This window comes from Drosophila kikkawai, chromosome 3L (assembly GCF_030179895.1).
Source record: "Drosophila kikkawai strain 14028-0561.14 chromosome 3L, DkikHiC1v2, whole genome shotgun sequence".
NCBI lineage: Eukaryota > Metazoa > Arthropoda > Insecta > Diptera > Drosophilidae > Drosophila > Drosophila kikkawai.
This window is the reverse complement of record NC_091730.1, coordinates 25,514,229-25,526,245: the sequence shown is the minus strand read 5'-3', so window position 1 is coordinate 25,526,245 and position 12,017 is coordinate 25,514,229. Positions and strand designations below refer to the sequence as shown.

At 47.6% G+C, this 12,017-nt stretch overlaps 5 protein-coding genes and 1 long non-coding RNA gene across 11 annotated transcripts in view; 3 read left to right on the top strand and 3 right to left on the bottom strand.

Moving 5' to 3' along the window:
* Ten-m (teneurin transmembrane protein Ten-m) overlaps window positions 1–12,017 on the top strand; it is a 347,516-nt gene that overhangs the window by 158,273 nt on the left and 177,226 nt on the right. The gene's annotated exons all lie outside the window — the stretch shown is intronic.
* The window catches only part of LOC108084792 (putative phosphatidate phosphatase), a 62,579-nt gene that overhangs the window by 4,036 nt on the left and 46,526 nt on the right, over window positions 1–12,017 (bottom strand). The gene's annotated exons all lie outside the window — the stretch shown is intronic.
* Window positions 328–1,269, bottom strand: LOC108084795 (putative phosphatidate phosphatase). Its single transcript, XM_017181141.2, has one exon. The coding sequence runs from the start codon at window positions 1,243–1,245 to the stop codon at window positions 328–330; it is 918 nt and encodes a 305-aa protein (XP_017036630.1). The 5' UTR covers window positions 1,246–1,269.
* Window positions 1,593–3,105, bottom strand: LOC108084793 (putative phosphatidate phosphatase). The gene has a single exon (XM_017181138.3). It carries the CDS (start codon window positions 3,012–3,014, stop codon window positions 1,983–1,985), a length of 1,032 nt encoding a protein of 343 aa, XP_017036627.1. The 5' UTR covers window positions 3,015–3,105; the 3' UTR covers window positions 1,593–1,982.
* LOC138928635 (uncharacterized) lies at window positions 3,733–7,726 on the top strand. The gene is made up of 3 exons (XR_011445032.1): window positions 3,733–5,195; window positions 5,261–5,660; window positions 6,990–7,726. It is a non-coding gene; the product is annotated as an uncharacterized lncRNA (long non-coding RNA).
* On the top strand, window positions 9,391–11,795 carry laza (lazaro). The gene has a single exon (XM_017181140.3). The coding sequence runs from the start codon at window positions 10,046–10,048 to the stop codon at window positions 11,054–11,056; it is 1,011 nt and encodes a 336-aa protein (XP_017036629.1). The 5' UTR covers window positions 9,391–10,045; the 3' UTR covers window positions 11,057–11,795.

Sequence of the window (12,017 nt, the reverse complement as noted above, 5' to 3'; positions counted from 1 at the left end):
TGCCTGCCCGATCTTTGCCATTACACCCACCGAATTTTTTTTTATATATTATTTAATTTATTTATTACCTTTTTTCAGCAATATTACTAACAATGCTTGCAAGTTTTTTGTAATCAAACCCCTTTGTTCTCCATATCAATCTCGCAAAAGGAACTTTGAATATTTTCAATCATATAATTGATATCGAAAACCTCAGTTGTAGTCGTCATCAAAGACCTCTTTAAATCTAGCAGTCAAAACCATGCATAAACGCAGTTAAATAAATTAACTATGAACTGTATATTTTAAAGGCACTTTATTAATTTTAAAAGTAATCCCCTATATCGTTCAGTAGCCATATGTAGCTCGATTGTAGTATCCCGCGTACCCGTAAATCTGCTCGTTCCGAGGCCACTGTCGCCTCTTCACCCGAACCTCTGCAAACAGGTGGGCTACAAACACAGTCGCGAAGAGGGCCACTAGCCCCCCAAGGACGGCTCCTGCGGCCACGTCCGTAATGTGATTCTGGAAAGTAGAGATGCGCTCCCAACAAACCACTAGCGCTAACGATCCACAGGCCAGCTGAAGGGTGGCACGCAGGAGTCGTAGCCAGGGTGCAACGAGCCTGGCCTGGGCGTAGAATATCAGGAAGCCCATGGCGTAGCTGGTTGTGGTCACGAAGCCACTGGGAAAGGAGTGGCGTACTACAGCCAGCAGTTCTGAGGAGACGGCAAACTCCGTGCAGCCAAACTCCTCGACATAGGCGGTGGAGTTTCCCCCCGAAACGGATGAGCAGCTCTCAACGTCCTCCTCGCCCCACGTGGGTTGGCAGACGTCCAAGAAGTGGGGCCTCAAGCGGCCAGTCGTGTGCTTGGTCAGCCTGATGGCCAACAAGGTCAGTCCCAGCCCAAAGAGATACACCCCGACAGCCTTGTAGCACTCGCTGATGAAGCTCGGGATGCGGGCGCCCACGAAGACGAAGCGCTGCTTCAGCTCCGCCGAGTTGGGCACGAAGGCGGCGCGCAGCATCTCCACCACCAGAACAAAGGCCGCGGGGAGGATCACTACAGCGATTGTCAGGTGAACCTTGGTCAGCCAGGGCTGGCGGTACGGGTACTGCAGGCTGGCGTCGCTGCAGTGGAAGCCCCGCTGAGCGGTGGCCAGCTGCTGGGGCAGCACCACCAGGGCGACGCCATAGATGCCCAGCAGGATGAGGAAGTCGATGACTAGCCGCGAGAGCAGACGCGTGTTTGGATTGCCGCACATTTTCACACTGAATAATGGGCGGACGGAAGGTCTTGGATTCTTCTGGCCCATTCGCAGCGGAGCTCATTTGCATCTCCATCGGCCCAGTATTGTTGGAGGTTACTGCCACACAAACTTGTTTCACAAACCTTTGTTTTGCTTTTCCCCTGATCTGGCCGTGGCTCTCGTCTCTCTCGTCTATAGACAGCTCAAATATGCTAAGGTCTCGATAATTTATTCCTAATTTCTAAAGCTGGAATCCACTAATCGGGCGGGGGGTTCGACCCACTCCGGCAGGTGTTGAGGTGGTTTTTTGCGCGCTATGAACTTGTTGTGTCCCTCCGGAGAATAGCACGAGTAACTGTAAATCTTTGCAATCTATTTTTATTGAAAAGTCATATACCTTGTCATTTATTTTTGCCTCCGTTGTAACACCCTTGGAGTGTGCTAAAGTCGTTGTAACAAAAATTAACAGTTGTGTCTTTCTCTTTCCAGGTAAGCAAGGTGCTACTGCTACTCAACTAATGGGGCTCGAAGATGGGATGCCGCAACTTTCGAAAATATCTGATAATCGCCCCCGATGAAGCACATTCTACGCCGCCAGCTTTCGATAAGTCATTAGTCGCGTCATCGTATCGTAATTAATATTTATTTTGCTAGAATACCGACAACAGAACAAGAATTTCGTGCAAGTCTGGGTTTGAACGTGAGTGATTGTGAGGCTATCCCAGTTCAGATTCGCTAAGCACCAGCCAGCCTCATGGCACGTAGCCGTAGTTGTGATAGGTCTGGGCGTACTGCGCCTGCGCCTGGGCCGGATGCGCCGCCAGATAGGGCAGAGTGCCGAAGGTGTAGGCCGGAAGAGGTGGTGGCTGGCCGCCGCCGGAGGCCACCGCTGCTGCTCCCGCCTGCGACTTCGTAGAGTTCTTTGGTGACACCTGCGGCTTTCGCAGAGTATTGGCCGAGTAGCCGGCCTTGACCCAGCGCCTGCCGGCGAAGAGGTCCGCCACGTAGGCGCTAGTGAGCCAGGCGAACACCACGCCCATCACCGCCCCAGCTAGCACGTCGCTCCAGTGGTGGTAGTAGTCCGTGATCCGCGTCAGCGAGACATACCAGCCGAACATGACGAAGAGGAACTGCAGCAGGTGCTTCAGGAGCTTCGATACGCGTGTGCTAAGCGCAGCCTGCAGGTAGATGGCCAGGTACAGCATGGCATACATGGCCATGCTGGCGTGGCCGCTGGGGAAGGACTGGTTGAGCTGCTTGAACTGGAAGTCGGACATGTTGGCGTTGCTGCAGGTGAAGCTATCGATGTATCGGCCCAGGTTCTGGACGTCCTGGCAGCCAGTCCCGTCCGGCAGCATGGGCTGGCACACGGCGTAGAAGTGCGGCCGCAGACGTCCGATGCACAGCTTCGAGAGCATCGTGGTGAACGTGACCATTGCCAGGCCGTACAGGTAGAAAATGGCCTGGCGATACAGCTGGCCAAGGCGGTGTCCAATCCGGCAGCCATCGCGCTTTTCGCCCGAGTCCCGCGGCGGCGCACCGGGCAGTTGCTTGAATAGCTCCACTACGGCGATCACAGCGGTGGGTCCACCGAGGGCAATGGCAATGAGCAGCTCGTGGCCGATGGTACTCTCGCGGTACGGGTAGCCCAGGGATTCGTCGCCGCAGAAGAAGCCACGCCGGAACGGACGCACCAGCTTGTGCAACAGGAGACTGGCCACGCTGAGGGCCGCCCAGATGAGCAGGTCGCAGAGCCCGCGGGCCAGCTTCGTGTACTTGGACATGATACACGGGATTCACGCACCGCGATGGCTGCTGAACGAATGGCAAGCGAGTCGACTCGACGGATTGAAAAGCCGCGCTTAACTAACCGAGCGAAGCTGGTGAGTCGCCCAACCTGGCCGTGATTTCAGTTCCTCTCTCTCGCCCAGCTCGCCCAGCTCACCCAGACCAGCCAGCTGTTCTCTTTCTTCGCAGCGCTCTGCGGTCCGTCAGTCACAGGCGGTGCGTGCCACGCCCCCGGCAGCGCCAGTACCCGCTCCCCAGCAGACAGTTGTTATTGCTGGTGTTGCCGGGCAACGACGGAGCCTCCCATGCCATAAACATTTGTTGGATGTTTGCTTTTTTTATTTTATTAATTACAAACAAGTGAATTCTCTCATTGCGCCTACAGTCCGAGAAACCTCTGGCTAATTGGCAGACAAAAGCCAATAAAGCCGCAGGGGGTTGCGAAACGGCGACGGATATTCTCCCGCTGCAGGTACCAGAAATGCAAACTCCCCCAGTGCTCGTATTTCATCCATAATCTGCGCGAAAACAAACGGATCGCGCAGCTCCACACCCACCTCCGCCAAGTGTTAAAGAGTGGTGGAGTGCAGACCCCATTGTGCACACTTTGAGAAACTGGTTTCACTTATTGCTCATGAGCCAAGAGAAAATGCTGGCAAAGTCCAACTCGGATAAGGCTCCGTAGGCGGAGAGGCGGGCCGATGGAAACTGGTTTCTGCGGAGAGAGTCTTCGCTGCAGATTGTGCTCCTTTTGGGATGCGTGTGCATAATTTCCTAGTGAGCAGCGGCTGGAACCGAGACAAGAAGCGATGGAAAACCCAGTCGATGCAAACCACAATGGGCACCACTCAAGCCTGAAGCTGGCTTGCTGAGTTGTCCATCGCTGGGGTTTTCACTTTTAGGGATTTCTCGACCAGTGATTCACCCGAAGGCTTTGATAGCGCCCTCAACAAAGGCAGGTGATTCCGCACCTGCTCGATCCCCGCTCCGTGACGTATGTAGCTACTGAGTGCATTCCTCGCGCTGTGACGCTTGTGACTTCGGCCGGAGCTTAAAGCTTTTTCAGTGATAACGCCGCGGCGAAACTGGTTTGCGTCGAGATTCTTTCCGCTGCTTATTTTTATGGGATTGCTAATTGAAACGCCCGGCAGACAGGGCTGGAGCGGGTCAGAAGCGGGATGCGATGCGGCTCGTTAGCTTGTAAAATCAACACCAGACTTAAGCCGTAATTCAATGCTTATTTTAAAGCAATTTTTTTTCGATATTTGCGTGTTAATTTAGTCATTATGATAATTTGATTCCATCACAGGTAAACACTTTATGTGTACATTCATGTTCAAAAGAGAAGAGTTTGGCAATGCCTCTACAAAGGCGATGTAATCGTAAACAGAAACCATACTTCCCATCTTCGATGATGAATGAAAATACATCGTTTATAAATATAGAATTACAAAAGGGTTTAACAGCTTCTATAAAAAGAATATCTCGTGACTAATTACTGTTCGTTACACATTCATTATTCACAGAAAGTGTTATCCGCAAATGGGTTTCTGGGATTCGATCGCTCTGAGTGCACTGCACGTGCACAGAATTAAAATCAATTCAGGTTGATCTCAGCTAAATTGGTCCGTCCCCAGAGCATCTAGGATAGGATAGGTTCGTAGACTTTGAAGAAAGCTGATAGCTAATTGTTGCTCTCCAACGAGTTACCAACCAGGTCTACTTCCTGTCGCAATCGCACTCCTTACACCTGACTGCAGCTGCATACCTAAGGTCCCCCGCAAATCGAATTCGCGATTACTCGCGGCGTCGGGGTATGCCAACAGCGGGTTGTTGTCACACAGCAAACAACGAACAGTGTTCCATGCTAATCGCGGAACGCCAATGCCAAGTGCGTCCCCGGGATGAGAGGAGGTGCTGGCAAACTCCAGCGGATCGGATCGCGAGTAGTTCCTCATTAGCTTACTACGCCGCAGTGGCGTCCGTCTCGGTATCAGCTGGGCATCGATCCCTCCTCACACCTCGCTCGGCTGATTTCAGCACCTTTGGCTTATCATCAACTGGCGACTCGGCCAGGAAACGTGCGATCCACAAGAGAAAATTATTATATTTACACTGCTCCGAAATCGTTTGTGTCAGCGGTTTGACTCTTGGACAGCACAGGAAGTGCTTCTTAGGTTCGTAAAATCCGAGCCAACTTTGAATATGTGCCAAGTCAGATTTTCTTGTTTACCCCTCATAGTGAGGGGCCTGAGGCCTGAGACTATTTGCAGGGTTGTGTAATCTGCGAACACCCGCTGGATCTGCGTATTTAACAAATAATGCCAATAATAAATTTGGATTTACGGTCGCCCCAGTCGAAGGTGTCACTGGAGGGGACATCCCACTAGCTAATAAAACCAGAAGCCTTACGATCGCCAGTCAGCTTCTCAGTGCAAAGATGATAATCATGATCATCATCGAATACTGGTTTCTTGGCGCGTGCTGCGGTCGGTCATTGATACAGCTGGGCACAGGGGGCCATTGGCAAAAGGGGCGCACCTGGCCCAGCTTACAGGGAACCTGAGCTGAGTTCGACGAAGCGCATAACTGGGGCAGTGCAACCAGACTGCGCTGTGTAGGTTGACCAATTAACTATCGATGTAAGAGAAATGAATTATAGATACTTGATTATGTTTATTTATTTGACGGTTTTAAATTATCATTATAATTTGATGAACAACTAACTCTATTCGAATTTAAACCCAAAGAAACATTAACTTGATAGATTTTTTACACAAAGGAAGTATAACGTTCGGTAGGTAAAAAATAAGATTCTGAACAAATCTTGAAAATTAAATTTTTTATTATCTGAACAAATTGTAATTCTCTCTGTGTAGAAATAAATTATAGATACTTGAAAATGTTTATTTTTTTAGCCATTTTAAAATTATGAATTACTCTTTCGGTTTAATAAAAAAATATATGTATTCAACTGCATCAAAGGTATAGCAGCTGCATATATCTTTCTGAATTCAATAACAATAATAATTTACTTAAAAAAACAAGCTTTTAACCCTAGACGGCCATCCTTCGTCGATTCGACGACGCAAAATCACATATAATCGAAAAATGAGAATGAATTATTATTTCTAATTTTGAACTGTTATAATTATGAATTAAAAGCTGTACAATTTTTTTTTTACAATATTGTTTGTTTTTTAACAATTATAGTTATTTTAAAATTGGCGTCGTCGATTCGACGAAGCATAACCTTAACGTAGGAAAAATAAGCATGACCGTCTAGGGTTAAGCACTCGGTACATAAATTACATTTCCTTTTACATTTCGCAATTGTTCTGATTTAAATTAGTTCGTTTTTTGTTCATTAGACATAAATGAACACTCCGTTGTGCCAGATCACTTTTAGATCGATTATTAAAAGGCAAGTAATGTAATATATGTACATACCATGTGTATAAGCACCTGTTATATATTATACTTTCGTTGTAGTTTCAAAAAAATAATGTACACATTTATTTGCTTATTCTTACCGTAAATATTCTGGAATTCTTACTTTTCACTTACTTTTCTGCCATTATGACATCCGGTGACCCTCTAGTAAAAAGTGCTTGCGCGTTGACTATGAACTTGAACTATGAAAGAGCTTACTTTTAAATGTTTATGTCATATTCTAATTGTAAAAGGCAAAAGTCCAATTAAATTTACCAGATACCGATAAATATTTATAATTAAAATAGTATGTGTCATTAGAATACAGCTGATTTACTTTTTCTGTTTAACAAGTTACATTTAAACTTGATTAAGTTTGTTAAAAATATTTACGTGATAAGAAAGTTATGCGTATAGTAGGAACAACATGAGTTTTTCTGTTCTTAACGTTACTTTATTATTACTTACTTATTATTATTCATTATTATTCATTAAAACTATTTATATTTATGATGAAATCATGAAAGTTCTTATTTTAGAATAGCTTGAATATACCGCAACCCCCCAACAAACCAAGGTGACGGCTCTGTATGCACTCAGCAAGGAACTCTCTTCGCCTTGGCCATTTGCATAAACCTGGGACACATTGTCCATTGTCCGACCAATGCGGAGTAATTTCCTTTCAGTGGGACTCCAAAATTAGCATAAATTAACAGCAAATAGTTGCAAGCCAGCAATTCCGATGTAAATTGAGCACTTGAAAATTGCCATAAAGAGCCCGATTCGTAGTGCAAATACGAAGTGGCCATAAACTGACTGCAGTTTATGCACTCTGGCCGGATCCAGCCTCAGTTCCAGCACAGCTCCAGCATTCGGAGTCCGGCCAGTGTTTGCCTTCGCCTCCATTACCGACCCTCTCCATGGGCCCCCTCGAGCTCCGCTTACTCACTGGGGCCCGAGCAACGACCTACATCAACGCAAATGCCACAAAGGCACGCAGCGGAGCAGCAACCGTCTTAAGTCACGTTGGAATGACCTACTCCAATGGCCACCGCAGGCAGCCGAAGGAACTCCTGCGGTCCACTCCGCTTCCATCTCCCATCACCACATCCCCATCCATCTGCCTGGGCATCCGCATTTCGAGCGACTCGAATGCAACTCTTTCATTATGCGCAAATGCCAAGTCGCTGGCAAACAAACCTAAACAAACTGAGCAGAGCAAACCTTGAAACAATTCAATAGTTTCCTCATTAGCAACATTCGTGCCGCAGCCAATGGCGTCCGCAGAACGAGGTCCACTTTAAAGAACAGTTAGGAACTTGCAAAATTATTATATGAAATTAATAAAATATTACTTCCATATTGTATTATTTTTACCATGGTTATGATTATTGTTTGACATTTACATATACTATACAAAAATTGCCATAAAATATATACTTCATTGCCATAGTAAACAAATGATCTTCAAATTACTTTGAGATTTAAAATTAATTTTTTTTAAATCCTGTAATCGAAATAATTTGCCCCACGCAAACAGTATCAACAGCCGGGTCGATCTAGCCATGTCCGTCTATAGATTTGGCTGACATAAGACAGATTAAATATTTTTAGAACAAAACAAAAAGGATTGCTTGGCTGTTTTTTTTTCAACATATTTGCATCTACTTTGAGATTTGAGAATTTGTATTATTAAAATATTACATTTTTGAAATTCGGACAACTTATCATATAACTGGCATACGAACGATGCGGAAATCAATCATGTTCGCCAAACACTTTTATGCTGCTAACAAGAGTTCAGAATTTGATTACTTAACTTTGAACTTGGGAAAGGTGCTTTGTTGAATCGTTCGTTTTAGGCATTTTACATTTTTTTCTTTCATCAGATTACAGAACATTAAAAATCGAACCAAGTCCGATGGGATTTCTCATTCATTTTCTCAATTACAACATTACATTAAAATTTAAAACTATTTTAAGGGAATTGAAATCCCCAAGGAGTTATTATATCGAAGCAATGTGTCGAACTTAAATTGCGCTTTTGGATAACATTTTTACTTAAAAAAGTTTTGCCGCTTATAAAAAGAAAACCATTTTTTTTTTTCAATAAACTATTCTGGGTCCCCAGGGACTTGATTTACAATTGTGAAAATTATTAAAGAACTTATTAACAACCAGTGAGGAAGCTTACTTCGAGAAGCCGGAGTTTCTATACCCTTGCAATGTGCAGGAACTAAAATATGTGTATTATGGGGAATTAAATGGATAATCTTATACCCTTGCAAGGTATTATAATTTTAGTCAGACATTTGCAACGCAGTGAAGGAGTCATTTTCGACCCTATAAAGTATAGATATTCTTGATCAGCGTCCACAGCTGAGTCGATTTAGCGTTCGTTTCGTCCTCAGTTTTTTAGTTATCTAAATAAACTTTTAGAACGGTTTCTGGCGCGCCGAAGTTAGCTTTATTTTACCACTTTTGGTTTTATAAGCTTGTTGTATCGAGCCATCACTGCTATACTAGAAAAGAAAAAAATAATTTAAGACACAAAAAAAAAAAAAAATTAGAATAAAAATCAAGTAAGGAATCTTTATTACCGAAGTCGACGACTGCATACCCTTTCAGTTTCATTAAAATATAAATACGAAAAAATGTTCTTATAAGCCCAAATAGAAGAAAAAAAACTTCTTAAATATACATACAAAGAAATTTTGAAATAAAGCTAGAATATTTAATTTAATTTATTTAAATATAGTTTTTTTTTGCTGTCGACAATGTACGAAATTTGTTTTCAAGTGTACGGGCCAACTGAGAGAAGAGCGGTCGTGATAAGGAGTACAAGTACCATTGAAATCCAATATCAATGCGAAATGTACACAGCGCTGGGAACCTTCGACGCGGTGGGTTCTCCGGGCCGAAGACCGTAGGCTGGAGACCGTAGACACTCCACCGGGCCAGAGGCAAGCGCCTGCCTCGAAGTCGACGGGCAGTCGCTACCGGCAGCTCGGCAGCGATCGTCGCACTCGCAGTTGCTCTCAGTCGCAGTCCCAGTCTCGGTCGCAGTCACAGCGAGCTAGTCACATTCATCGCCGATCCCAAAGAAAACGTCAGCGCGACCCAGAGCGCTTTATAGACACCGATCAGAGCGCGGTCGAGGCGGTTCGTTCGTGGTTCGCTGAGTCCGCTGCCATTGGTTCATGGGCTGCAAGGCGGCGCAGACTGACGGCCCCCTGAGTGACGGCTGCTGCCCGCAATTCGCTAATTTCCCGCGAAGAAAATCGCCTTTGAACCCGGCCTGGGAAGTCGTGCGCGGTCTTTTCGAAAGTGCGCAATTCGTGTGACAGCCGAAAATAAATAGCAAACAGCACACAGCATACAGTGAGTGAGCACATGGCCCCAGAGATTGGGCGTGAAGTTTGATTAATCCGCGCAGAACCAGAGACAAATGTACTGTCGGAACGGCTAGTGCCAAGTGTCAAGCGATCGGCTTGGGCCCACGCGATAAGAACGCCACTTGAGTGGGAATAGGTCCAGTCATAACAAAAACATAGAAACCCAAACAGAATCGCAAGCCGGGAGGCGGACAGCCACAATGCACACCTTCAAGCGCGGCTTCTTCTGCGCGGACCTGAGTCTGCGCTACCCCTACAAGGACTGCACTATAACGGTGCCGATGCTGCTGCTGATGATGCTGCTGCTGCCGATGCTCTTTGTGGCCGTGGTGGAGGTGATGCGCATCTGCAAGCGCTTCCGCACCAGGCTCTACCTGCGCAACCTGTGGCGCGCAGAGGCCACCTTCAGCTTCGGCTTCATTGCCACCTACCTGACCACGGAGCTGGCCAAGGACGCGGTGGGGCGCCTAAGGCCGCACTTCTACCACGGCTGCTTGCCCAGCCTGAGCGATGGCACCAGCTGCTCAGATCCCCAGAACGCTGGCCTCTACATGGAGCACTTCCTCTGCACCAACCGCAACCTCTCGGCGCGCCAGATCCGGGAGCTGCACGTGAGCTTCCCGAGCGCTCACAGCAGTCTGAGCTTCTACTCGATGCTGCTCCTGGCTCTCTACGTCCACGGCGTGTGGCGGGGGCGAGGCGGCGTGCGGGTGCTGCGGCACGTCCTGCAATTCCTGCTCCTGATGGCCGCCCTATGTGTGTCGCTAAGTCGCGTTGCCGACTACTGGCACCACTGGTCCGACGTCCTGGCTGGGGCCATCCTGGGCGCCACCTACGCCACCCTTACCGCAGTCTATGTGGGAGATCTGCTGCGCCACCGACCTCGAGGCTCCTCCAGATGCCCGCCCCCGCTAGGCTACACAGCCTGCCAACACATGCACCACCATCACCAGCTAATGGCAGAGAACAACAACTCCGCAGGCTCCGCCAAGGTGCACTTCCTGGCAACCACCGCCTCGGCCTCGATGACCACCACCACCCCGCTGGATGACATACACGATTCTGAGGAGGAGGATTCGCGGGTCTCCGAGGACTCCCACGACTCTGAAGATTCCCATGACTCCCACAATGAGGACGATGACGACGACTTCTACAAGGAGCCTGCAACACGCCCCTCTCCGCCTCCCAAAGACCTGGCCCATGTCGTCTAAGACAGCTGTGGAGCCACAAAGCTGAAAGGCGCGGGCAGGAGGGACTAATCAGGGACTTATCGGACGGCGGCTGCTATTTCGACTATTTTTCCATTTAGAAATCGACGCAAACAGAAATATGTGATAAGCGCGCGGCGCACTCTCTACCTGATATGCCACTGTCCACCCCTGCTCCTCCTCCACCTCCACCGCCAGCGATTTACGAAATCCGAGGCGAGCGGCGTGCGGCGATCAATTGTGCAACGCACAGTGGGACCAGCCCAAGTTGGGAGTTCGCTTTTCGGAGGCAATTTCAGAGACGGATTGAGCCACTGTGTCTTTCCGCTGGCTACTGGTACTCCACACCCCACCACCCGCCATCCCGCCTGGCGCAGGCTCCGACTCCAACTGCAGTTTGTTTGTAAACAATGCCGCAGTCACGTCGCCGCCGCTGCCGCTTTTGAAGTGGGCAGCCCGCCAACGTGGAGCTCGCAGCGCTCCCAATCAGCTGCGACAATCTCTTGGCAGCGACGCCGGCTGCTCGACTGCACAGCTTTCTGGCCGATAATGCCATATAAATAATGAGGGGGAGCTTACGGTCCCGGCTAGCGCTCGCATGCGAGGATGAGAGCGAGGCGCGAGATTTATGAACAAATCAATTGAGTCGAGTTTATTATTATTACTTGCTTTATGTTAATTATGTTTGGCTTAATCTAAGTGTTTGCTCTGCAGGCTGATTAAATATTTATTGCCCAAGTGATTTACGAGTTGGAATTTTTTAAGTTTCGGTTCCCGACATTCCAGTCGGATCACGCCCACAATTCCAGGAAGCCCCATTATCGAGGCAGGGTCTGGTGGCGACTTCTGGCGTGGATTGTCCGTAAACAAAGGCCAGATAACACTGCCTATCTGATAGATAGATAAATAAATATGTAATTGTGGCCATAATTCCACTCGAACACATTCCGGCTAGCAGAATGCG